The sequence below is a fragment of the Hydra viridissima genome, unplaced genomic scaffold, assembly GCF_058129835.1.
Source record: "Hydra viridissima isolate aposymbiotic clone 2 unplaced genomic scaffold, HvirCarnegie_v1 scaffold_79, whole genome shotgun sequence".
In the NCBI taxonomy this organism is placed as follows: domain Eukaryota; kingdom Metazoa; phylum Cnidaria; class Hydrozoa; order Anthoathecata; family Hydridae; genus Hydra; species Hydra viridissima.
This window is the reverse complement of record NW_028324353.1, coordinates 27,382-55,250: the sequence shown is the minus strand read 5'-3', so window position 1 is coordinate 55,250 and position 27,869 is coordinate 27,382. Positions and strand designations below refer to the sequence as shown.

At 36.0% G+C, this 27,869-nt stretch overlaps 2 protein-coding genes across 3 annotated transcripts; both read left to right on the top strand.

Moving 5' to 3' along the window:
* The first annotated feature begins 2,627 nt into the window (after positions 1-2,627).
* Positions 2,628-9,914, top strand: LOC149875982 (uncharacterized). 2 transcript variants are annotated; one of them, XM_090075926.1, is made up of 5 exons: positions 2,628-2,703; positions 5,954-8,773; positions 9,007-9,072; positions 9,332-9,388; positions 9,547-9,914. In XM_090075926.1, exons 2-5 carry the CDS (start codon positions 5,983-5,985, stop codon positions 9,864-9,866), a joined length of 3,234 nt encoding a protein of 1,077 aa, XP_089932052.1. In that variant the 5' UTR covers positions 2,628-2,703; positions 5,954-5,982; the 3' UTR covers positions 9,867-9,914. The 2 variants fall into 2 exon arrangements, with proteins under 2 accessions (XP_089932052.1, XP_089932053.1); XM_090075927.1 differs by having other exon boundaries at positions 2,631-8,773.
* Positions 9,915-20,163: 10,249 nt separating this feature from the next.
* On the top strand, positions 20,164-26,635 carry LOC149875981 (uncharacterized). Its single transcript, XM_090075928.1, has 2 exons — positions 20,164-26,301; positions 26,535-26,635. The coding sequence occupies exons 1-2, from the start codon at positions 23,511-23,513 to the stop codon at positions 26,633-26,635; spliced, it is 2,892 nt and encodes a 963-aa protein (XP_089932054.1). The 5' UTR covers positions 20,164-23,510.
* The last annotated feature ends 1,234 nt before the right edge of the window (positions 26,636-27,869 follow it).

Here is a 27,869-nt window from a genome sequence, read left to right as displayed (position 1 = left end):
AACTCCTCTAGGTCGATGCAACGAGACGACTAGACACGTGCGTCTAAAGGCATTTTACAATTGAAGGACGCCCCTCGTGGGCCCTTTAACCTTAACACTAAACTCCTGCTTGATATCCTCGTCCCCAGGTTTCCAAACCGTAACCCCAACCCCCTCTAATCCTAACCCCCTTACCCTCTAACTCTCCCCCCTCAAAAAAACAAAAAACATAAAAAAGCAAACAAAACGAAAAAAAAACTTGCTTCCCTCCTCACTTTTAGCTCTAGGATGCAACACCTTTTTGCCGCCCTCCGCTAGAAGGGAGTAGGGAGTAACGAAAGCTTGACATCAAAGTAGCGTTTCGTATGAGATTTGTTTGCCAAAATTTGAGCGTTTTTAAAAAAGCCAAGACTTCGTCAGAGGGGTTTCTTCTTTTCTCCTAAAGCTATCGATCGATTAAAAAGCTCAAAGCAAAGAAATTCAAAACAAAATACAAAAACGGGAAGTTTTAGTTTCTGCACCACAAGCCAAGCACTAGTTCAAACTGGAGATAATAAAAGGAAATCGAATGATCTCACTTCTCAAACCACTGAGCTGCCATTGGTCGGCAGTCTCTTGTTTGGAGACCATTGAGCTGCCATTGGTTGGCTGTTTAATCGTTGCGATTGGTCGGCAGTTTTATCGTTGGAGACCATTGAGAGATATAAAAGGAATTTTTTTTTTGAGCACAACATTAAACGTTAAATCGTTAGATGTTGTTATAAAGGCACCATTAGAATGCGATGTCCTCAAATATTTTCCTCGATATTTTAATAAGTAAACAAAAACAAAACTAAGTCTTGCAACTGGCGAAAACTTTCAATAAGCAAACAAAGCAACAACTTTCCTTTCGAGTTTTTTACATTTTAAACAAAAGACAAACAAAGAAAAAAAAAAAACAAACAAAAACAAAAACAAAAACAAAAAAACAAAACAAAAACAAAACAGAAAAGGGAGAATGAGTGAGTCGACTGATTTCGCTCAACTGTCTTAAACGAGAAGTCATAAACGTTTGCTTGTGCCAGCAAGTTGCAAATTAAGTTGTAAATGAACTGCACCGCAAAAGCTTAACCACAGTTTATTAAGCATATTAAGCCTTTGCTGACATGTTAAGACATTTTAAGCCTTTGCTATTATCATGAGGCTTTTGCTCCACGAGCCAAAAAAGTACGCTAGAGTTGACAAACTGCATCGCGGTCGAAAAGTGTAATTACGCCAACACTTTTATCCGTTTTAAGCATTTCGTTTTCGCACGAACAACAATTAAAGCAGCTCGTTGAGCTTAACGACGTTCGTATTTTTTTTCGAAGCCAAAACTTCGGCTATAAGTAGAATGAAGAGGCACTTCGAAAAACAACAAAGCTGTTCGCAGTCGATAGCAACGAGCGACAACATCTCTGCGAGTCTGGCATCAAGGTAAACAGTTTTTTTTACATTTTCATTTGTAAGTGCCACTTTTGTGTACATTATGTATTCAAAAATTTCTTGCTGACGCTAGATTTTTCGTTTTCAATGAACAACAGTTGCAACCTCTAGTCGTTTGCTAAAACAGCTTGCTAGGACAACCAAATCAATCATATGTTGTGAAAATTTCTTTTTGTTCAACTGACTAAGGAAGATCGAGCGAACGCTTTTTTTTTTATAACTTGTTTGTATCATATTGCTATTAAGAAAACAGCGTTGTGTATACTAAACGTGACATAATTGGCAATTATCCGTAACTAAAAATAAGATAGAAATTACAAACTTGATACCATATTTTAATTACTCTAACAAAACTAGACGTCATCGCGTGAGAAAATAAATGTTCATAACACATAACCTATTTTTTTGTTTTTTTTTTCTTCTCTTTTTTCCTTTTAATCTCTTTTCTTTCGTCCAAAAAGCGTTTTGATTTTTGCCTCGCCACAAGCGATGAAATCGATAAAAAAACCTGCTCGGACATTCTCAATTCTCAACAACAAAAGCAATCAAAGTTCTAGCTCTCGAGCACGTGCGCCGACAGGTTGATGAAACCGTTCAAATATGCTCGATCGCTAGAATTTAAAGAAAGAAACAAGCCAGAAACAAACCAAAATAAAAAAAACAAAAACAAAAATGGACATCTTTAGAACGCTTAAATTTTATAAAATATTTTCCTCTGCGTTTTTAACCAGCTAAACTGTCGTAAAGTTTTTTCGGTGCAGTTCATTTAAAAAACTTAGTTTTCAACTTTTAAACGTTTTAGACTTCTCGTTTAAGGCAGTCGAAAGAAATGAGTCGACTCACTCTCTCTCTCCCTATTCGGTTTTGTTTTTGTTTATTTGTTTTTGTTTTTTCTTCGTTTGCCTTCGTTTGCCTTTGTTTGCTTTTGGAAAAGTTGTCGCCATGCGAGACTTAGTTTTTTTTTTTTTTTGCTCAAATTGAGCACAAGTGAGTTTCTAGTCTTGAAAGTGTGCAAAGTGTGGGCCAATCTGGTGGCTGGAGTGATGACACGTGAATGCTGGAAATTCCAGACTTTGAGCGGATTCAGCGTACATAGAAAGAAAATGTAGCATTCACGTGGGTCTCTCCTAAGCGTGCCATTGGTCGGTCTGCTGTCCTTAAGTACCCCCCTCCCCCCCCTCAACGTCACGTTTGCTCAACTTTCTCGGTCTTTGGCGCCCAGAGAAAGCTTGAGGAAGGATAAAAAATGGCGAGGTTTCGGTACTGCGTTTTCTGTTTTTCTTATTTGTTTTTGTTTGTTTGCTTGTTTGTTTGTTTGTTTGTTTGTTAATTTTTTTAATTTTTTTTTTTTGTTTGTTTGTTTCGTTCGTTTGTTTGTTTGTTTGTTTCGTTTGCTTCGTTTGTTTTGTGATGTTTTGTTTTCCCTTCTTGATGGCACAAAACAGAAGCAAACAAGACTTTCGGTTATATTCGGTTATATTCGGTTCAATAAAAGTTTGTTGGTTTCTGCACAACAACAACAACAACCACAACAACAAAAGTCCCTCTGTCCCTCAAAAGCAGTTTCTCCTCTGTCCTAAAGAAGAGCCTCTTTGTAATCGATCTTGTCTGAATGCAGCTCTCCTTTTGCCTACAGGTTTTTATTCCAACCCTTTTGTTGTTGTTAGTGCCATGTTGTTGTTATTGTTATACTCTGTAAAAGCAGTTGTTGCTGTTGTACTTGTTTGTTGTTTCTAAAGACACTGTTGTTGCTGCTGTTAGCGCTGTTAGTAATCACCCACTTGGCTTGTATTTTTGTTTCTTGTTTTTGTTTTTTGTTTTATTTATAAACACTCTCTGAGTAAGTGATGCTGTTGCTGTTGTTGTTGTTACAGTTGCAATGAGTGTTTGTTAATGTTCCCCCACTTGGCTTGTACTTTTGTTTTCTGTTTTGTTTTGTTTTTTTTTTGTTTTTGTTTTTTTTTTCTCAACACTCTCTGAGTAAGTGATGCTGTTGCTGTAGTCGTTGTTATAGTTGCAATGAGTGTTTGTTAATGTTCACCAACTTGGCTTGTTTATAATCTATTTTATTTTATCAACACTCTCTGAGTCAGTGATGGTGTTGCTGTTGCTGTTGTCGTTATTATGCTTGCAATGGGAGTTGTTACTGTTCACCCACTTTGCTTGTTTTGTTTTTATTTCTTTATTTTATCAACACCCTTTGAGCCAGTGATGCTGTTGCTGTTGTTGTTGTTATAGTTGCAATGAGTGTTGTTAATGTTCACCCACTTTGCTTGTGTTTTTGTTTTTGTTTATCAACACCCTTTGTGTCAGTGATGCTGTTGCTGTTGTTCTTATTACAGTTGCAATGAGTGTTTGTTAATGTTCACCAACTTGGCTTGTTTATAATCTATTTTGTTTTATCAACACTCTCTGAGTCAGTGATGCTGATGCTGTTGTTGTTATTGTGCTTGCAATAAGTGTTGCTAATGTTCACCCACTTTGCTTGTTTTGTTTGTGCTTTTGTTTTTGTTTATCAACACCCTTTGAGTCACTGATGCTGTTGCTGTTGGTGTTATTATAGTTGCAATGAGTGTTAATGTTCACCCACTTTGCTTGCTTTGTTTGTTTGTTGCTTTTTTTTTTTATCAACACCCTGCGAGTTAGTGATGCTGTTGCTGCTTTTGTCATTTTACTTGTATTTATAGTTGTTACTGTTCAGCCACTTTGCTTGTTTTTTAATCTGTTTTATTTTATCACCACTCTCTGAGTCAGTGATGATGTTGCTGATGCTGTTGTTGTTATTTTACTTGCAATGATAGCTGTTACTGTTCAGCCACTTTGCTTGTTTTGTTTGTTTGTTTGTTTGTTTTTTTTATCAATATCCTCTGAGTAAGTGATGCTGTTGCTGTTGTTGTTGTTATAGTTGCAATGAGTGTTTGTTAATGTTCCCCCCCTTGGCTTGTACTTCTGTTTTCTGTTTTGTTTTGTTTTTGTTTTTTTTGTTGTTTTTTTTCTCAACACTCTCTGAGTAAGTGATGCTGTTGCTGTAGTCGTTGTTATAGTTGCAATGAGTGTTTGTTAATGTTCACAAACTTGGCATGTTTATAATCTATTTTATTTTATCAACACTCTCTGAGTCAGTGATGCTGATGCTGTTGTTGTTATTATGCTTGCAATAAGTGTTGTTAATGTTCACCCACTCTGCTTGTTTTGTTTGTGCCTTTGTTTTTGTTTATCAACACCCTTTGAGTCACTGATGCTGTTGCTGTTGGTGTTATTATAGTTGCAATGAGTGTTAATGTTCACCCACTTTGCTTGCTTTATTTGTTTGTTGCTTTTTTTTTTATCAACACCCTGCGAGTTAGTGATGCTGTTGCTGCTTTTGTCATTTTACTTGTATTTATAGTTGTTACTGTTTAGCCACTTTGCTTGTTTTTTAATCTGTTTTATTTTATCACCACTCTCTGAGTCAGTGATGATGTTGCTGATGCTGTTGTTGTTATTTTACTTGCAATGATAGCTGTTACTGTTCAGCCACTTTGCTTGTTTTTTTTTTGTTTTTGTTTTGTTTGTTTGTTTGTTTGTTTTTTTATATATCCTCTGAGTTAGTGATGCTGTTGTTGTTATTATGCTTTCAATGAGAGCTGTTACTGTTCACCCACTTTGTTTGTTTATAATCTGTTTTATTTTATCAACACTCTCTGAGTCAGTGATGCTGATGCTGATGCTGTTGTTGTTATTATGCTTGCAGTGAGAGTTGTTACTGTTCACCCACTTTGCTTGCTTATTGTCTATTTTATTTTGTCAACACTCTCTGAGTCAGTGATGCTGATGCTGATGCTGTTGTTGTTATTATGCTTGCAATGAGAGTTGTTACTGTTCACCCAATTTGCTTGTTTTGTTTTTTTATTTGTTTTTTTGTTTGTTTTTGTTTTGCTTGTTTTTTTTTATCAATACCCTCTGAGTCAGTGATGCTGTTGCTGTTGTTGTTGTTGTTGTTATAGTTGCAATGAGTGTTTGTTAATGTTCCCCCACTTGGCTTGTACTTTTGTTTTCTTTTTTGTTATGTCAACACTCTCTGAGTCAGTGATGCTGATGCTGTTGTTATTATGCTTGCAATGAGAGTTGTTACTGTTGTAGTTATGTCTGTCATTTGTCCTTGTTAGCAAGTTCTATTTGCCCTCTCTTGCCTTTTTTCAACACAGTTTCTTTCTTTGAGTCATATGGTTGCGAGATCCTCTCAAACTCCATCTCTTTATTTATTTGTTTCTTTTTTTTTTTTTTTTTCTCATTCTCCTTCTCATAATAGCAATCACTGCTGCCACCATGCATGTAATGCTAGTTGCTCTCATTCTTTTTCATTTGCTAGTGGAAACTTTGTTTCTTCTTGTTGCTCTCTTTTCTTTCTTTTTTCTCTTTTGCAGAGGATTCGAAAAAACACAGCTCTTCCCTGCAGTTGTAAACATTCCAGGATTCCAGGATGCAGGCAGAAGAAAAACACTCTCACTAACTGTCTTCTTTTTTTTAGCATAAACCGTTGCAAACAAACACCTGAACATGTCTTCTTCACAAGAAAACAACACTGTTGTTGCCCCTTCTCCGAACTCTAAAGCGAAAAAAAAGAAAAGAAGGCAGTCACAAGAACAGAGAGACTTAAAGCTCAAAAACAAAGTCAGGGCCGCATTAGTTGCAGCGTGTGGCTCCGTAAACAGGGTTGTACCTTTCTATGGTACCAAGAAGAGGTACGCTGTTAGCTGTCCGATGCCTTTGTGCAAACATTCCTCCACAAGCATTAAAAGACACTTGACTAAAAAAGATCATTCTTGGACTTTGGATGAAGCTTCCATCTTTTACTCTGCAATGGTCAGGAAGTTTCAGCATGCTCGTCTCGAACGCAAGTCCGGCTGTCCAAAACCTTACCCCTGTTTGCAATGTTGGAAGTATTACGACCGACTGGACATACACTTGAAAGAGACTCATTTCTACGATTCCAAGACGATCAAACAAAAGATTGCAGAGGCAAAGCGATACGACAACGACAAGCTCTATGTCCCTCAATTTATTCGACCTGCCTTCTTTGGTATTAAGCCAGTAGCTGAACAAGCGTCTGCATCAGGCTCTGCATCCTCTGCTCCTGGGCCTTCCTCCTCTTTTTCTTCTCCGGTTCTTTCCTCTGATCCTCTTTTAAGCTTGCCCTCATCAGTTGCTGGTTCGTCCGAGGCTCCTTCTGCAAACCACTGCACCTCTGTAGAAAACAAAGAGCTGAACACCGAATCCGTCCTAGACTCTGATTTTAATTCCTTAAAGCACTTGGTTTCCAACTCCTCCGTCTTGACAGAAGATAAGAGACTCTTGTTTCAGCTGGACAAAGATGCTTTTCACTTTTATTACCAGTCAGCAGATGAGCTCTTCAGAGATTTTGAAAAGTGGCTTGTGGTAGCCAACAACAACACTTTGTCACAAGCAAAGATCTACAAAAATGCAGTTGTTGAAATATTGACATGTTGTGACAGCACGCTGACGCTGCACCCGAACGCTCTCACCAATTCCAACGTTTTGGAGGATAGATACTTTTCCATGCACTTTAAAAACATTCAGCTCAATTCCAAGCTGAGTGAACTTGACCAAACAAAAGCCATGTCTTGTCACACGTTGTACAACCGCCTTGTCTACCTTTGTCTCCTGTTTCGTTTCAGTGAAGCCAGGAATGTCTATTTCGGACTTTCTCATGAGGCCATCCGACGTTTGCGCTGCAAGGTGGAGGAGTTACAAAAAGTGCTGAGGCCCTTTCGTTCTTTGAGGAGGAGCCTTGTGAAAAGCAAAAAATGCATCAACATCATCAATGTCAGTTTGCTGAACGAATATGGCAAGTCTGCATACGTAAGACAGTTAGTGGAATCGATTAGAAAGCCGTCTCTTACACCGACTAGAGACAATGCTGTGTCTCTACGAAACCATCTTCTGCTCTCTGTCACTGTAATTAACAGTTTAAGAAAATCTAACATTGCTCTTTTAAACATTAGAGACTACATGGCTGCTGAGAAGAGTGAGTGTGGATATTGCATTGTGCAAGAGCGCTACAAAACAGCATACAAGTACGGAGCCAAAAACATTCTAGTGCCGAACGACTTGAAAGTGTTGATCGATATTTATTTGCTGAGATACAGAGACCTTCTTGTCAACGACTCTCACTACATGGCTGCAGACACCAAGACTGTTTTGGAGTTGAGCGACTGCTACAGGCCCCTTTTTCCATCGATGAGACCCAACAAAGACGAATGTGTGACACTCGGTGCAACTAGAGTGCCTGTTTACCAGATGGGTTCCTCTGCTATCTCCTCTTGCCTGACGTCCTGCTTCAGAAAAAGCCAAGTAAACATTCCCATGAAGCGTCTTACTCCCACTTGCATTCGCGGTTCGATAGCCACTTACTTTGCCAACAACAGCAAAGAAGATCGCGAGCGGTTTGCTACACTCTACATGAAGCACAGCAGGAACACAATGGATAGCTTTTATGTGTCCCAGTGGAACGCTGCAGAGGAGTTGCGCTTTGCCCTGGGCATCGGACAGTCCTTCGGAGTCATAGAGTCTTTGACTGTTGAAAAGTCTGAGAGACCACCAAAGAAGGAGAAGGATGTGATGGACTGGCTCCAAACTAATGCAGAGGAGTACGGTTTTCATGAGGTTGAGGACATCTTTGAGGAAGATTTAGACTCCGGTTCTGACTCTGAAGAATGTGCTGCTACTTTCAGCTGTACCACAGTGGTTCCGTTTTCTCCAGCTGTAGAAAACAATGTTCCTTTAGAGGATAGCAACGACCATGCCGTAGATTTCTTGTGTGAACCTACCTCAACTCCTGTTTCGTCTGTTCCATCTGAACAAACAATCGCTGGTCCAGTTCTTGAACTATCCCCTGCTCTTGCACAACTAGTTCCTAACGAACAAGCTGTTTGTATGGATGTAGATCAGACTCTAGCTGTTCCTGTTGGCACAGCTTGTTCTCCTCTTGCATTAACATTATTTCCTGATGAACCGGATTTTATTGAACACCATGCAAAACTTTCTCCAGTTTACTTTAATGAGCAAGTGGTTGCCAAACCTGTTTCTGCTTCTCCTTCTCAGCAAGTCGCTTTCTGTCCTTCAAAAGAGGTCTTTTCTGTTCCTCTGACTCCTAGCCTTGTTGCTTTTCAGCAAACATTGGCCAAACCCAGTTTGTTTCTTTCATCTGATCCAGTTTCAGCTGTTCCTGTCCAACAGGCTGGTACTGTTCTTGCAAAGCAGCTCTCACCTTATGCTGTTCAATCTGTTGGTAGCCTATTTAGCCAAAGTCTTGCCTCTACATCCAGAGGTAAATTCTTTTTGATTTTTGATTTTTGATTTTTATGCAAATCTCAACACGCTTTCAAAAAATGAAAATGCCCAAATCAACTCCTTGCCCTATTGTTATTGTTAGAGCTGTAAAAAAAACAAAACAAAACAAAAAAACAACACAGAAGTGTGTATGTATTTGTTGCAGGACTAATTCTGTGATTGCTTAAATGTTTATACAAGTGAATGATACTAAAACTGATTATGTTTTAGAAGTAAAAGATCCAAGAAGAAAAAAAATCAAGTTGGAAATGCCATCTTTCACTCAAGAACTCATCGGTAATGTAAAACCTAATTTATACAAAGATATATAAACACAAACCTCTTCTTGCACAATTTCAGATGGTTAACTGTTAACAAAAACTAGCCATCATTGCTAAGTGCACTTTTAGAAAGTTGTGTCTACCCGATTTCTAATGATGAAGTTAGAAACATCACCGTTAGAAATCATGCACAGCTTGTTATCATCTCTAACACTTAGAAACTGTTGATGGTTTTTATGAATTAGAAAAATGAACATGGTTTTATTTTATTTCAGGATCAACTCAGCCAAGAACAAAGGAAAACAAAGCAGAAGTTAGCCAATGCCATTTAGGTAATCTTTCAAAAACCAGTTATTGCTATCAGTGCAAACAATAAGGTCAACAAAAAAAAAATAAATAAAAAAACAGAATAAATCTTGTCTTACTTCAGAACCAAATGAATATTTGATTTAATCACTTTGTGTTATGACTTGAGTTTGTAAAATTTTAGATGAAATAGTTGAAGAGCTGAATGCTTGCCCTGGCCACAACGAATGGTTCAACACCAGAAGTTTTCCACGATGTGCAGCTTTGGTGTTGGCATACATCTTGCAAGACGTGTTTACAGATGTAAGCTCAAGTTGCTCGTACAAAGATTACCTTGGCATCTTGGCAAATCATAGCAGTGACAAGCTCATTCATGTCTTGCAAAAGTACTCCTACCAAAGCCATATTAAAGACAAAATTAAAAACATGAAGCTAAAAATTCAAAAAGAGGGTAGTTTAGAAAAGTTTGTTCAATATGGCAATATCGTGAAACCATTTATGTAGTTTAGATAAGTTTGTTCAGTTTGGCAATAAAGATGGGCCTTTTGTGTAGTTTGTTTTATCTATGCTTTTGCAAATATTTTTATCTGTTTCGCTAAAGACATAATAAACAAGAAGTTCTGTTAAACTGTTCTCACATTTCTTATTTAAAGATAGTTCAAACTTTTTTTTATCTTTAAAAAAAAAAAAAAGAAGTCGTTTTGTTATTCTGTGAAAACTTTTAATAGAGTTGCATTTAGAATTACTTCTGATGTTTTTAAGAGTTTGTTAAAAAGCAAAATAATATTTCCTGTGATGTTAAACTGCATAAGTGAAATTTAAAAAAGGAAAACTGCTCCAACCATTTTTCGGAAAAAGAAATCAAAAAGTTCCTTATTTTAAAAGATCTAGACATCCATTTCTTCTTCAGCAAAATAGCGAGGCTTTTTTATGAACTCTTACTCTCTATTTTTTCATATCTTTACACAAAGGATTTTGTTTAGATCAATGTAAACATACATAGAAGTATATTATGTTTTTTTTTTTTTTTTTGTTTTTATGCAGTCTAACTTTTGTTTCACTTCTATTTTATTTTACGTTTATCTTGTATTTTATCATGCCTTATTGGTTTTTGCGTTTTGTGATGTCAAGCTGCGTAAGCTAAACTTAAAAGGGGAAAACTACGCTAACTTTTCTTTGAAAAAATATTCAAGAAGTACCTTAAACGAAAGAGAAAGCACACGAATCTTGCCATCCAATTCTTCTTCTGCAAAGTAGCGAGGCTTTTTATGTACTTTTGCTCTCTAATTTATCTCTATTTACGCAAAGGGTTTTATTTCAATGTAAACACGTATAAAAGAATACTTTGTTAAAAATAATGTTAAAGGAGTTGCGTAAAAAAAAACGTCTGAATAAAGTTTCTTTACAAAAAAAACAACTAAGAAACAAGCGCGCCTAAGAAAAACCAGATCGCGATTCACTAAGTCAAAAAACGAAAGAAACAAAGTTTAAAAGGTCTTTCTAGACAACAAATTCTATTTTTGGCAATGCAGTTTTTGTATTTATGCAACCTAACTTTTGTTTGACTTCTATTTTATTTTACGTTTACCTTGTATTTTATCTTGCCTTTTTGTGTTTTGTGATGTCAAGCTACATAATCTAAACTTAAAAGAAGGAAACTAGGCTAACTTTTCTAGTAGAATATTATGTTGTTGGTTTTGTATGCAGCCTAACTTTAGTTTCATCTATATTTTATTTTGCGTTTATCTTATATTTTATCTTGTCTTTTTGAGTTTTGTATTTTGTGATGTCAAGCTACATAATTTAAACTTAAAAGAAGAAAACTAGGCTAACTTTTCTTTGAAAAATTGTTCAAAAACTACCTTACACCGATAGAGATAGCTCACGAATTTAAAAAGTTGCATCTATTCATCTTCTTCTTCAGCAAAGTAAAGCTTTTTATGCACTTTTACTCTCTAACTTACCTATATTTGCGTAAAGGATTTTATTTAATTCAATTTAAACATAACTAGTAGAATATTATGTTGTTGGTTTTGTATGCAGCCTAACTTTAGTTTCATCTATATTTTATTTTGCGTTTATCTTATATTTTATCTTGTCTTTTTGAGTTTTATATTTTGTGATGTCAAGCTACATAAGCTAAACTTTAAAGAGGAAATTTACGCTAACCTGTCTTTGAAAAACTATTCAAAAACTACCTTTAACAAAGTAGCGAGGCTTTTTATGCGCTTTTACTCTCTAACATACCTATTTTTGCGCAAAGGATTTTATTTAATTCAATTTAAACATGCCTAGTAGATTATTATGTTGTTGGTTTTTTATGCAGCCTAACTTTAGCTACATCTATTTTTCATTTTACGTTTGTCTTATATTTTATTTTATCTTTTTGTGTTCTGTGATGTCAAGCTACATAAGCTAATGTTAAAAGAGGAAAGCTGCGCTAACCTTTCTTTGAAAAACTATTCGAAATCTATTTTTGAGATAATCTAGATTTAAAAGAGGAACACTACGCTAATTTTGCTTTGAAAAAACTCTCGAAAACTAACTTATTCGATAGAGATAGCACACAAATTTAAAAAATTGTATCTACTCATCCACTTCTTCTACAGCAAAGTACTGAGGCTTTTTATGCACTTTTATTCTCTAACATACCTATATTTGCGCAAAGGATTTTATTTAACTCAATGTAAACATACATAGAAGAGTATTGTTACCCGTTTGTTTTATGCAGCCTAACTTTAGTTTCATCTATACATTATATTGCGTTTACCTTATATTTTATCTTGCCTTTGTTAGTTTTGTGTTTTGTTATGTCAAGCTTCATAATCTAATCTTAAAAGGGGAAAACTGCGCTAACTTTTCTTTGAAAAAGTACTCAAAAAGGACCTAAATCGATATAGATAGCTCACAATTTTAAAAAGTTGCATATAGTCATCTTCTTCTTCAGCAAAGTATCGAGGCTTTTTATGGATTTTTACTCTAACTTTCCTATATTTGCGCAAAGGACATTATTTAATTCAACTTAAACATGCCTAGTAGATTATTATGTTGTTGGTTTTTTATGCAGTCTAAACTTTGTTACATCTATATTTTACGATTAACTTATATTTTATCTTGCCTTTTTGAGCTTTGTGTTCTGTGATGTCAAGCTACATAGTCTAAACATAAAAGAGGAAAACTACGCTAAACTTGCTTTGAAAAACTATTCAAAAACTACCTTTAACAAAGTAGCGAGGCTTTTCATGCACTTTTACTCTCTAACATACCTACATTTGCGCAAAGGATTTTATTTAATTCAATTTAAACATGCCTAGTAGATTATTATGTTGTTGGTTTTTTATGCAGCCTAACTTTAGTTTCATCTATATTATGTTTTAGGTTTATCATATATTTTATCTTTTCTTTTTGAGTTTTGAGTTTTGTGATGCCAAGCAACTTAAGCTAAACTTAAAAGTGGAATGCTACGCTAACCTTTCTTTGAAAATCTATTCATAAACTACCCTAGACAAAAGCTAGATTTAAAAGAGGAAAACTACACTATTTTTACTTTGAAAAAACTTTCGAAAACTACCTTAATCGATAGAGATAGCACACGATTTTAAAAAATTGCATATAGTCATCCACTACTTCTGCAGCAAAGTAGCGAGGCTCTTTATGCACTTTTTCTCACTAGTTTGCTTATATTTACGCAAAGGAATTCATTTAATTCAATCCAAACATATATAGAAGATTATTATGTTACGATTTTTTTTTTCTTTTATGCAGCCTAACATTTATTTCACCTACATTTTATTTTACGATTAACTTTTATATTACCTTTCCTTTTAGTGTTTTGTGTTTTGTGATGTCAAGCTACATAAGCCAAACTTTAAAGAGGAAAACTACGCTAAGCTTTCTTTGAAAAACTATTCAAAAACTACCTTAAACAAAGTAGCGAGGCTTTTTATGCACTTTTACTCTCTAACATACCTACATTTGTGCATAGGGTTTTATTAGATTCTAGTAGGTTATTACGTTGTTGTTTTTTTATGCAGTCTAACTTTAGCTTCATCTATATTTTATTTTACGTTTATCTTATATTTTATTTTGTCTTTTTGAATTTTGTGTTTTGTGATGTCAAGCTACATAAGCTAAACTTAAAAGAGGAAAGCTACGCTAACCTTTCTTTGAAAAGCTGTTCAAAAACTACCTTAGACATAATCTAGATTTAAAAGAGAAAGACTACGCTATTTTTGCTTTGAAAAATCTTTCGAAAACTACCTTAATCGATAGAGATAGCACAGGATTTTAAAAAGTTGTATCTAGTCATCCACTTCTTTCACAGCAAAGTAGCGAGGCTTTCTATGCGCTTTTACTCTCTAACATACCTATTTTTGCGCAAAGGATTTTATTTAATTCAATTTAAACATGCCTAGTAGATTATTATGTTGTTGGTTTTTTATGCTGCCTAACTTTAGCTACATCTATTTTTCATTTTACGTTTGTCTTATATTTTATTTTATCTTTTTGTGTTCTGTGATGTCAAGCTACATAAGCTAATGTTAAAAGAGGAAAGCTGCGCTAACCTTTCTTTGAAAAACTATTCGAAATCTATTTTTGAGATAATCTAGATTTAAAAGAGGAACACTACGCTAATTTTGCTTTGAAAAAACTCTCGAAAACTACCTTATTCAATAGAGATAGCACACAAATTTAAAAAATTGTATCTACTCATCCACTTCTTCTTTTTATGGATTTTTACTCTCTTATTTACCCAAATTTGCGCAAAGGACTTTACTTAATTCAACTTAAACATGTCTAGTAGATTATTAAGTTGTTTGTTTTTTATGCAGCCTAACTTTAGTTTCATTTATATTTTATTTTACGTTTATCTGATACTTTATCTTGTCTTTTTGTGTGTTGTTTTGTCAAGCTACATAAGCTAAACTTAAAAGTGGAAAAGTACGCTAACCTTTCTTTGAAAATCTATTCAAAAACTGCCTTAGACATAAGCTAGATTTAAAAGAGGAAGACTACGCTATTTATGCTTTTAAAAAACTTTCGAAAAATACCTTAATCCATTGAGGTAGTGCACGAATTTACAAAGTTGTATCTAGTCATCCACTTCTTCTATAGCAAAGTAGCGAGGCTTTTTATGCACTTTTGCGTTCTAATTTATCTCTGTTTACGCATATGGTTTTTGTTTATTTCTATGTAATGATATACAAAAGAGTATTTTGTTAAAGATTATGCTGCAGGAGCTGCGTAAAAAAACTCTGGCGACCTTTCCTTAAGAAAAAAGCAACTGAAAGACATGTGCGCCTTAGAAAATTCAAATCGCGATTCACCAAATTAAAAGACGAAAAGAACGACCTTTAAAAGCTCTCACTAGACATTTGTGTTTATGATAGGCAATGCAGTTTTTGATTTTATGCAGCCTAACATTTGTTTCATCTATATCTTATTTTACGTTTATCTTATACTTTATCTTGCCTTTTTGAGTTTAGTATTTTGTGATGTCATGCTAAATAAACTATACTTTGCTAATTTTTATTTGAAAAAATATTCAAAAACTACCTGAATTATAAGCTAGATCTAAAGGAGGAAAACTACGCTAACTTTTCTTTAAAAAAAATATTTAAAAACTACCTTAAACATAAGCTATATCCAAAAGAGGAAAACTATGCTAACTTTTCTTTAAAAAAATATTTAAAAACTACCTTAAACATAAGCTAGATCTAAAAGAGGAAAACTACGCTAACTTTTCTTTGAAAAAATACTCAAAAACTACCTTAAACATAAGCTAGATCTAAAAGAGGAAAACTACGCTAACTTTTCTTTGAAAAAATACTCAAAAACTACCTTAAACATAAGCTAGATCTAAAAGAGGAAAACTACGCTAACAATTCTTTGAAAAAATATTCGAAAACTACCTTTAAACATGATTTAGATTTAATAGATGAAAACTACGCTAACATTTCTTTGAAAAAACATTCAAAAACTACCTTTAAACATGATTTAAATTTAATAGATGAAAACTACGCTAACATTTCTTTGAAAAAACATTCAAAAACTACCTTTAAACATGATTTAAATTTAAAAAAGGAAAACTACGCTAACATTTCTTTGAAAAAATATTCAAAAAGTACCTTAATCGAAAGAGATAGCACACGAAATTAAAAAGTTGCATTTAGTCATCCGTTTCTTCTTCATCAAAGTAGCGAGGCGTTTATGCACTTTTTATTCTCTAAGTTATCTCTACTTACGCAAATGGCTTTTGTTTATTTCAATGTAAAACTTTTCAAAAGAGTATTTTGTTAAAGATTATGCTGCAGGGGCTGTGTAAGAAAACTCTGGTGACCTTTCTTTAAGAAAAAGCAACTAAAGTAGATGTGCGCCTAAGAAAATCCAAATTGCGATTCACTAAATTAAAAGACATATACAACAAACTTTAAAAGTGAAACTATTTTTACAAGCGTATTTGGTAAAGATGAAATGTTCTTATGACATTTTAACGTTACGAAAGGGATTTTCTTCTGTTCAAATATTTATTACAATTTAAAGTGTTAAATAATGTTACAGAAACGACCTAAAACGCCTGTTGTATTAATTTAAACGAACAAAATAGATAAAAAAAAAGAAAAACTATCATTAAAAAAAAAAAAGTAAAAAAAGAAAAGAAATAGAAGTTGAGGAAAAATAAAAATAAGAACTTCTAACAAAGAGCTCTTCTTTTTATTTTTCAGATTTTAGATGCTTAATTCCTTGAATGAAAAGTTGAACTGATGACTCACTACTAAGGTTGTTCCTAGCCTTCCGTTCTCAAACTAGGCCATTCTGAGAGGCTGTTTGATTAAGTACCGTTGATAGTAGTATCGCACGTAAGAGACTTCTAAAACTCTGATTATTATTAATTCCTGGAATGAAGAGATGACTTCATACTCACTAACGAGGTTGTTCTTAGCCATCCGTTCTTAAACTAAGCAAAACAGTGAAGTTGTTTGATTAAGTATCACAGTTTGCTGATTTGCACATGCACCATTGCCGAAACTGTGATGCTTGGTTCCTTGATTGGATTGAAGAAGCTCATCACCATGCATTTTACAAGCTGTCCGTTGTTATGTTTTGCAATTCAGTGGTTCTGTTTTGCAATTCATTTTCTGTTTGTTTAAGTATCATCGATGGTGGTGTCGTGCATGCAAACTTTCCGAAACTCTGATGCTTGTTTTTCTTGAATGGAGAGATGAGCTTATACTTTAGGTGACTTTTAAAACTGCAGTAATTAGTGCCTCGAATGGAAAAACGAACTCATTCATTACAGACCAAGGTTGTTCCTGGCCATCCGTTAACATATTAGGCAACAGTACAGCGAAGCTGTTTGTTTTACAAGCTTTTGTCGTTTCGAGAAATCACTACATTAAGCATTCGATGGTGATACACGACTGATGGCCAGGTTCTGATTTTCGAATGAAAAGAAGAGTCGCATCCGACCACCGGTCGGCTTTCGACGCAAAACAGCTGTACACACTCGTCCAACGATCCAGTGACTAACTGTTGCAACGAGAAAGTTAGCTTTATTTGTCGTGCAGATTGTCCGCTTTGACGTAAAATGCTAGAAATTTGCTGAACGCTCGGTTTGCGCCGCCCAAGAGTCATTCTGTTTCTGCGTTGCCAGCGTCTGTCGGCTAAATACAACTGTAGACTCCGCGCAAGCTTTTTCACCGCAAAAGTTGTACAGAGCCACACCGAAGGCTAAAATCGACTTTAAGGTCGAAGGTTAAAATCGACCCTAGAGGTTTGAAAACGACGTCACGAAATTTTCAAGACATCATCGAAGAAAATTACGGCGGCCAGATGCAACTCTTAGTACTAACTCTACTAATCTTAGTACGTTAAGCATTCCAGTCGAGAGATCAGACGTTTTTTCGTCACCTAAGAGACCGGCCGATGCGTTTGCGACGCTGCGGAAAGAAAGAAGATGGCAAACCACAGGGTTGTTACCGTAACAAACCTCCGTGAGTACCTCCATCTCGAGTGGCTTTTGAAGAAACGTTCGTTTTAAACTCAAAGGGATGGTTGTTAAAGCTCACAAACGCCTGGTTAACGATTTTCTAACGGCAGACACCGTGTTTACAATGGATACAGACCGATTAACTGAGCCCAAAGCGCAAGATCTATCAGAAAACTCCTCTAGGTCGATGCAACGAGACGACTAGACACGTGCGTCTAAAGGCATTTTACAATTGAAGGACGCCCCTCGTGGGCCCTTTAACCTTAACACTAAACTCCTGCTTGATATCCTCGTCCCCAGGTTTCCAAACCGTAACCCCAACCCCCTCTAATCCTAACCCCCTTACCCTCTAACTCTCCCCCCTCAAAAAAACAAAAAACATAAAAAAGCAAACAAAACGAAAAAAAAACTTGCTTCCCTCCTCACTTTTAGCTCTAGGATGCAACACCTTTTTGCCGCCCTCCGCTAGAAGGGAGTAGGGAGTAACGAAAGCTTGACATCAAAGTAGCGTTTCGTATGAGATTTGTTTGCCAAAATTTGAGCGTTTTTAAAAAAGCCAAGACTTCGTCAGAGGGGTTTCTTCTTTTCTCCTAAAGCTATCGATCGATTAAAAAGCTCAAAGCAAAGAAATTCAAAACAAAATACAAAAACGGGAAGTTTTAGTTTCTGCACCACAAGCCAAGCACTAGTTCAAACTGGAGATAATAAAAGGAAATCGAATGATCTCACTTCTCAAACCACTGAGCTGCCATTGGTCGGCAGTCTCTTGTTTGGAGACCATTGAGCTGCCATTGGTTGGCTGTTTAATCGTTGCGATTGGTCGGCAGTTTTATCGTTGGAGACCATTGAGAGATATAAAAGGAATTTTTTTTTTGAGCACAACATTAAACGTTAAATCGTTAGATGTTGTTATAAAGGCACCATTAGAATGCGATGTCCTCAAATATTTTCCTCGATATTTTAATAAGTAAACAAAAACAAAACTAAGTCTTGCAACTGGCGAAAACTTTCAATAAGCAAACAAAGCAACAACTTTCCTTTCGAGTTTTTTACATTTTAAACAAAAGACAAACAAAGAAAAAAAAAAAACAAACAAAAACAAAAACAAAAACAAAAAAACAAAACAAAAACAAAACAGAAAAGGGAGAATGAGTGAGTCGACTGATTTCGCTCAACTGTCTTAAACGAGAAGTCATAAACGTTTGCTTGTGCCAGCAAGTTGCAAATTAAGTTGTAAATGAACTGCACCGCAAAAGCTTAACCACAGTTTATTAAGCATATTAAGCCTTTGCTGACATGTTAAGACATTTTAAGCCTTTGCTATTATCATGAGGCTTTTGCTCCACGAGCCAAAAAAGTACGCTAGAGTTGACAAACTGCATCGCGGTCGAAAAGTGTAATTACGCCAACACTTTTATCCGTTTTAAGCATTTCGTTTTCGCACGAACAACAATTAAAGCAGCTCGTTGAGCTTAACGACGTTCGTATTTTTTTTCGAAGCCAAAACTTCGGCTATAAGTAGAATGAAGAGGCACTTCGAAAAACAACAAAGCTGTTCGCAGTCGATAGCAACGAGCGACAACATCTCTGCGAGTCTGGCATCAAGGTAAACAGTTTTTTTTTACATTTTCATTTGTAAGTGCCACTTTTGTGTACATTATGTATTCAAAAATTTCTTGCTGACGCTAGATTTTTCGTTTTCAATGAACAACAGTTGCAACCTCTAGTCGTTTGCTAAAACAGCTTGCTAGGACAACCAAATCAATCATATGTTGTGAAAATTTCTTTTTGTTCAACTGACTAAGGAAGATCGAGCGAACGCTTTTTTTTTTATAACTTGTTTGTATCATATTGCTATTAAGAAAACAGCGTTGTGTATACTAAACGTGACATAATTGGCAATTATCCGTAACTAAAAATAAGATAGAAATTACAAACTTGATACCATATTTTAATTACTCTAACAAAACTAGACGTCATCGCGTGAGAAAATAAATGTTCATAACACATAACCTATTTTTTTGTTTTTTTTTTCTTCTCTTTTTTCCTTTTAATCTCTTTTCTTTCGTCCAAAAAGCGTTTTGATTTTTGCCTCGCCACAAGCGATGAAATCGATAAAAAAACCTGCTCGGACATTCTCAATTCTCAACAACAAAAGCAATCAAAGTTCTAGCTCTCGAGCACGTGCGCCGACAGGTTGATGAAACCGTTCAAATATGCTCGATCGCTAGAATTTAAAGAAAGAAACAAGCCAGAAACAAACCAAAATAAAAAAAACAAAAACAAAAATGGACATCTTTAGAACGCTTAAATTTTATAAAATATTTTCCTCTGCGTTTTTAACCAGCTAAACTGTCGTAAAGTTTTTTCGGTGCAGTTCATTTAAAAAACTTAGTTTTCAACTTTTAAACGTTTTAGACTTCTCGTTTAAGGCAGTCGAAAGAAATGAGTCGACTCACTCTCTCTCTCTCCCTATTCGGTTTTGTTTTTGTTTATTTGTTTTTGTTTTTTCTTCGTTTGCCTTCGTTTGCCTTTGTTTGCTTTTGGAAAAGTTGTCGCCATGCGAGACTTAGTTTTTTTTTTTTTTTGCTCAAATTGAGCACAAGTGAGTTTCTAGTCTTGAAAGTGTGCAAAGTGTGGGCCAATCTGGTGGCTGGAGTGATGACACGTGAATGCTGGAAATTCCAGACTTTGAGCGGATTCAGCGTACATAGAAAGAAAATGTAGCATTCACGTGGGTCTCTCCTAAGCGTGCCATTGGTCGGTCTGCTGTCCTTAAGTACCCCCCTCCCCCCCCTCAACGTCACGTTTGCTCAACTTTCTCGGTCTTTGGCGCCCAGAGAAAGCTTGAGGAAGGATAAAAAATGGCGAGGTTTCGGTACTGCGTTTTCTGTTTTTCTTATTTGTTTTTGTTTGTTTGCTTGTTTGTTTGTTTGTTTGTTTGTTAATTTTTTTAATTTTTTTTTTTTTGTTTGTTTGTTTCGTTCGTTTGTTTGTTTGTTTGTTTCGTTTGCTTCGTTTGTTTTGTGATGTTTTGTTTTCCCTTCTTGATGGCACAAAACAGAAGCAAACAAGACTTTCGGTTATATTCGGTTATATTCGGTTCAATAAAAGTTTGTTGGTTTCTGCACAACAACAACAACAACCACAACAACAAAAGTCCCTCTGTCCCTCAAAAGCAGTTTCTCCTCTGTCCTAAAGAAGAGCCTCTTTGTAATCGATCTTGTCTGAATGCAGCTCTCCTTTTGCCTACAGGTTTTTATTCCAACCCTTTTGTTGTTGTTAGTGCCATGTTGTTGTTATTGTTATACTCTGTAAAAGCAGTTGTTGCTGTTGTACTTGTTTGTTGTTTCTAAAGACACTGTTGTTGCTGCTGTTAGCGCTGTTAGTAATCACCCACTTGGCTTGTATTTTTGTTTCTTGTTTTTGTTTTTTGTTTTATTTATAAACACTCTCTGAGTAAGTGATGCTGTTGCTGTTGTTGTTGTTACAGTTGCAATGAGTGTTTGTTAATGTTCCCCCACTTGGCTTGTACTTTTGTTTTCTGTTTTGTTTTGTTTTTTTTTTGTTTTTGTTTTTTTTTTCTCAACACTCTCTGAGTAAGTGATGCTGTTGCTGTAGTCGTTGTTATAGTTGCAATGAGTGTTTGTTAATGTTCACCAACTTGGCTTGTTTATAATCTATTTTATTTTATCAACACTCTCTGAGTCAGTGATGGTGTTGCTGTTGCTGTTGTCGTTATTATGCTTGCAATGGGAGTTGTTACTGTTCACCCACTTTGCTTGTTTTGTTTTTATTTCTTTATTTTATCAACACCCTTTGAGCCAGTGATGCTGTTGCTGTTGTTGTTGTTATAGTTGCAATGAGTGTTGTTAATGTTCACCCACTTTGCTTGTGTTTTTGTTTTTGTTTATCAACACCCTTTGTGTCAGTGATGCTGTTGCTGTTGTTCTTATTACAGTTGCAATGAGTGTTTGTTAATGTTCACCAACTTGGCTTGTTTATAATCTATTTTGTTTTATCAACACTCTCTGAGTCAGTGATGCTGATGCTGTTGTTGTTATTGTGCTTGCAATAAGTGTTGCTAATGTTCACCCACTTTGCTTGTTTTGTTTGTGCTTTTGTTTTTGTTTATCAACACCCTTTGAGTCACTGATGCTGTTGCTGTTGGTGTTATTATAGTTGCAATGAGTGTTAATGTTCACCCACTTTGCTTGCTTTGTTTGTTTGTTGCTTTTTTTTTTTATCAACACCCTGCGAGTTAGTGATGCTGTTGCTGCTTTTGTCATTTTACTTGTATTTATAGTTGTTACTGTTCAGCCACTTTGCTTGTTTTTTAATCTGTTTTATTTTATCACCACTCTCTGAGTCAGTGATGATGTTGCTGATGCTGTTGTTGTTATTTTACTTGCAATGATAGCTGTTACTGTTCAGCCACTTTGCTTGTTTTGTTTGTTTGTTTGTTTGTTTTTTTTATCAATATCCTCTGAGTAAGTGATGCTGTTGCTGTTGTTGTTGTTATAGTTGCAATGAGTGTTTGTTAATGTTCCCCCCCTTGGCTTGTACTTCTGTTTTCTGTTTTGTTTTGTTTTTGTTTTTTTTGTTGTTTTTTTTCTCAACACTCTCTGAGTAAGTGATGCTGTTGCTGTAGTCGTTGTTATAGTTGCAATGAGTGTTTGTTAATGTTCACAAACTTGGCATGTTTATAATCTATTTTATTTTATCAACACTCTCTGAGTCAGTGATGCTGATGCTGTTGTTGTTATTATGCTTGCAATAAGTGTTGTTAATGTTCACCCACTCTGCTTGTTTTGTTTGTGCCTTTGTTTTTGTTTATCAACACCCTTTGAGTCACTGATGCTGTTGCTGTTGGTGTTATTATAGTTGCAATGAGTGTTAATGTTCACCCACTTTGCTTGCTTTATTTGTTTGTTGCTTTTTTTTTTATCAACACCCTGCGAGTTAGTGATGCTGTTGCTGCTTTTGTCATTTTACTTGTATTTATAGTTGTTACTGTTTAGCCACTTTGCTTGTTTTTTAATCTGTTTTATTTTATCACCACTCTCTGAGTCAGTGATGATGTTGCTGATGCTGTTGTTGTTATTTTACTTGCAATGATAGCTGTTACTGTTCAGCCACTTTGCTTGTTTTTTTTTTGTTTTTGTTTTGTTTGTTTGTTTGTTTGTTTTTTTATATATCCTCTGAGTTAGTGATGCTGTTGTTGTTATTATGCTTTCAATGAGAGCTGTTACTGTTCACCCACTTTGTTTGTTTATAATCTGTTTTATTTTATCAACACTCTCTGAGTCAGTGATGCTGATGCTGATGCTGTTGTTGTTATTATGCTTGCAGTGAGAGTTGTTACTGTTCACCCACTTTGCTTGCTTATTGTCTATTTTATTTTGTCAACACTCTCTGAGTCAGTGATGCTGATGCTGATGCTGTTGTTGTTATTATGCTTGCAATGAGAGTTGTTACTGTTCACCCAATTTGCTTGTTTTGTTTTTTTATTTGTTTTTTTGTTTGTTTTTGTTTTGCTTGTTTTTTTTTATCAATACCCTCTGAGTCAGTGATGCTGTTGCTGTTGTTGTTGTTGTTGTTATAGTTGCAATGAGTGTTTGTTAATGTTCCCCCACTTGGCTTGTACTTTTGTTTTCTTTTTTGTTATGTCAACACTCTCTGAGTCAGTGATGCTGATGCTGTTGTTATTATGCTTGCAATGAGAGTTGTTACTGTTGTAGTTATGTCTGTCATTTGTCCTTGTTAGCAAGTTCTATTTGCCCTCTCTTGCCTTTTTTCAACACAGTTTCTTTCTTTGAGTCATATGGTTGCGAGATCCTCTCAAACTCCATCTCTTTATTTATTTGTTTCTTTTTTTTTTTTTTTTTCTCATTCTCCTTCTCATAATAGCAATCACTGCTGCCACCATGCATGTAATGCTAGTTGCTCTCATTCTTTTTCATTTGCTAGTGGAAACTTTGTTTCTTCTTGTTGCTCTCTTTTCTTTCTTTTTTCTCTTTTGCAGAGGATTCGAAAAAACACAGCTCTTCCCTGCAGTTGTAAACATTCCAGGATTCCAGGATGCAGGCAGAAGAAAAACACTCTCACTAACTGTCTTCTTTTTTTTAGCATAAACCGTTGCAAACAAACACCTGAACATGTCTTCTTCACAAGAAAACAACACTGTTGTTGCCCCTTCTCCGAACTCTAAAGCGAAAAAAAAGAAAAGAAGGCAGTCACAAGAACAGAGAGACTTAAAGCTCAAAAACAAAGTCAGGGCCGCATTAGTTGCAGCGTGTGGCTCCGTAAACAGGGTTGTACCTTTCTATGGTACCAAGAAGAGGTACGCTGTTAGCTGTCCGATGCCTTTGTGCAAACATTCCTCCACAAGCATTAAAAGACACTTGACTAAAAAAGATCATTCTTGGACTTTGGATGAAGCTTCCATCTTTTACTCTGCAATGGTCAGGAAGTTTCAGCATGCTCGTCTCGAACGCAAGTCCGGCTGTCCAAAACCTTACCCCTGTTTGCAATGTTGGAAGTATTACGACCGACTGGACATACACTTGAAAGAGACTCATTTCTACGATTCCAAGACGATCAAACAAAAGATTGCAGAGGCAAAGCGATACGACAACGACAAGCTCTATGTCCCTCAATTTATTCGACCTGCCTTCTTTGGTATTAAGCCAGTAGCTGAACAAGCGTCTGCATCAGGCTCTGCATCCTCTGCTCCTGGGCCTTCCTCCTCTTTTTCTTCTCCGGTTCTTTCCTCTGATCCTCTTTTAAGCTTGCCCTCATCAGTTGCTGGTTCGTCCGAGGCTCCTTCTGCAAACCACTGCACCTCTGTAGAAAACAAAGAGCTGAACACCGAATCCGTCCTAGACTCTGATTTTAATTCCTTAAAGCACTTGGTTTCCAACTCCTCCGTCTTGACAGAAGATAAGAGACTCTTGTTTCAGCTGGACAAAGATGCTTTTCACTTTTATTACCAGTCAGCAGATGAGCTCTTCAGAGATTTTGAAAAGTGGCTTGTGGTAGCCAACAACAACACTTTGTCACAAGCAAAGATCTACAAAAATGCAGTTGTTGAAATATTGACATGTTGTGACAGCACGCTGACGCTGCACCCGAACGCTCTCACCAATTCCAACGTTTTGGAGGATAGATACTTTTCCATGCACTTTAAAAACATTCAGCTCAATTCCAAGCTGAGTGAACTTGACCAAACAAAAGCCATGTCTTGTCACACGTTGTACAACCGCCTTGTCTACCTTTGTCTCCTGTTTCGTTTCAGTGAAGCCAGGAATGTCTATTTCGGACTTTCTCATGAGGCCATCCGACGTTTGCGCTGCAAGGTGGAGGAGTTACAAAAAGTGCTGAGGCCCTTTCGTTCTTTGAGGAGGAGCCTTGTGAAAAGCAAAAAATGCATCAACATCATCAATGTCAGTTTGCTGAACGAATATGGCAAGTCTGCATACGTAAGACAGTTAGTGGAATCGATTAGAAAGCCGTCTCTTACACCGACTAGAGACAATGCTGTGTCTCTACGAAACCATCTTCTGCTCTCTGTCACTGTAATTAACAGTTTAAGAAAATCTAACATTGCTCTTTTAAACATTAGAGACTACATGGCTGCTGAGAAGAGTGAGTGTGGATATTGCATTGTGCAAGAGCGCTACAAAACAGCATACAAGTACGGAGCCAAAAACATTCTAGTGCCGAACGACTTGAAAGTGTTGATCGATATTTATTTGCTGAGATACAGAGACCTTCTTGTCAACGACTCTCACTACATGGCTGCAGACACCAAGACTGTTTTGGAGTTGAGCGACTGCTACAGGCCCCTTTTTCCATCGATGAGACCCAACAAAGACGAATGTGTGACACTCGGTGCAACTAGAGTGCCTGTTTACCAGATGGGTTCCTCTGCTATCTCCTCTTGCCTGACGTCCTGCTTCAGAAAAAGCCAAGTAAACATTCCCATGAAGCGTCTTACTCCCACTTGCATTCGCGGTTCGATAGCCACTTACTTTGCCAACAACAGCAAAGAAGATCGCGAGCGGTTTGCTACACTCTACATGAAGCACAGCAGGAACACAATGGATAGCTTTTATGTGTCCCAGTGGAACGCTGCAGAGGAGTTGCGCTTTGCCCTGGGCATCGGACAGTCCTTCGGAGTCATAGAGTCTTTGACTGTTGAAAAGTCTGAGAGACCACCAAAGAAGGAGAAGGATGTGATGGACTGGCTCCAAACTAATGCAGAGGAGTACGGTTTTCATGAGGTTGAGGACATCTTTGAGGAAGATTTAGACTCCGGTTCTGACTCTGAAGAATGTGCTGCTACTTTCAGCTGTACCACAGTGGTTCCGTTTTCTCCAGCTGTAGAAAACAATGTTCCTTTAGAGGATAGCAACGACCATGCCGTAGATTTCTTGTGTGAACCTACCTCAACTCCTGTTTCGTCTGTTCCATCTGAACAAACAATCGCTGGTCCAGTTCTTGAACTATCCCCTGCTCTTGCACAACTAGTTCCTAACGAACAAGCTGTTTGTATGGATGTAGATCAGACTCTAGCTGTTCCTGTTGGCACAGCTTGTTCTCCTCTTGCATTAACATTATTTCCTGATGAACCGGATTTTATTGAACACCATGCAAAACTTTCTCCAGTTTACTTTAATGAGCAAGTGGTTGCCAAACCTGTTTCTGCTTCTCCTTCTCAGCAAGTCGCTTTCTGTCCTTCAAAAGAGGTCTTTTCTGTTCCTCTGACTCCTAGCCTTGTTGCTTTTCAGCAAACATTGGCCAAACCCAGTTTGTTTCTTTCATCTGATCCAGTTTCAGCTGTTCCTGTCCAACAGGCTGGTACTGTTCTTGCAAAGCAGCTCTCACCTTATGCTGTTCAATCTGTTGGTAGCCTATTTAGCCAAAGTCTTGCCTCTACATCCAGAGGTAAATTCTTTTTGATTTTTGATTTTTGATTTTTATGCAAATCTCAACACGCTTTCAAAAAATGAAAATGCCCAAATCAACTCCTTGCCCTATTGTTATTGTTAGAGCTGTAAAAAAAACAAAACAAAACAAAAAAACAACACAGAAGTGTGTATGTATTTGTTGCAGGACTAATTCTGTGATTGCTTAAATGTTTATACAAGTGAATGATACTAAAACTGATTATGTTTTAGAAGTAAAAGATCCAAGAAGAAAAAAAATCAAGTTGGAAATGCCATCTTTCACTCAAGAACTCATCGGTAATGTAAAACCTAATTTATACAAAGATATATAAACACAAACCTCTTCTTGCACAATTTCAGATGGTTAACTGTTAACAAAAACTAGCCATCATTGCTAAGTGCACTTTTAGAAAGTTGTGTCTACCCGATTTCTAATGATGAAGTTAGAAACATCACCGTTAGAAATCATGCACAGCTTGTTATCATCTCTAACACTTAGAAACTGTTGATGGTTTTTATGAATTAGAAAAATGAACATGGTTTTATTTTATTTCAGGATCAACTCAGCCAAGAACAAAGGAAAACAAGAAGTTAGCCAATGCCATTTAGGTAATCTTTCAAAAACCAGTTATTGCTATCAGTGCAAACAATAAGGTCAACAAAAAAAAAATAAATAAAAAAACAGAATAAATCTTGTCTTACTTCAGAACCAAATGAATATTTGATTTAATCACTTTGTGTTATGACTTGAGTTTGTAAAATTTTAGATGAAATAGTTGAAGAGCTGAATGCTTGCCCTGGCCACAACGAATGGTTCAACACCAGAAGTTTTCCACGATGTGCAGCTTTGGTGTTGGCATACATCTTGCAAGACGTGTTTACAGATGTAAGCTCAAGTTGCTCGTACAAAGATTACCTTGGCATCTTGGCAAATCATAGCAGTGACAAGCTCATTCATGTCTTGCAAAAGTACTCCTACCAAAGCCATATTAAAGACAAAATTAAAAACATGAAGCTAAAAATTCAAAAAGAGGGTAGTTTAGAAAAGTTTGTTCAATATGGCAATATCGTGAAACCATTTATGTAGTTTAGATAAGTTTGTTCAGTTTGGCAATAAAGATGGGCCTTTTGTGTAGTTTGTTTTATCTATGCTTTTGCAAATATTTTTATCTGTTTCGCTAAAGACATAATAAACAAGAAGTTCTGTTAAACTGTTCTCACATTTCTTATTTAAAGATAGTTCAAACTTTTTTTTATCTTTAAAAAAAAAAAAAAGAAGTCGTTTTGTTATTCTGTGAAAACTTTTAATAGAGTTGCATTTAGAATTACTTCTGATGTTTTTAAGAGTTTGTTAAAAAGCAAAATAATATTTCCTGTGATGTTAAACTGCATAAGTGAAATTTAAAAAAGGAAAACTGCTCCAACCATTTTTCGGAAAAAGAAATCAAAAAGTTCCTTATTTTAAAAGATCTAGACATCCATTTCTTCTTCAGCAAAATAGCGAGGCTTTTTTATGAACTCTTACTCTCTATTTTTTCATATCTTTACACAAAGGATTTTGTTTAG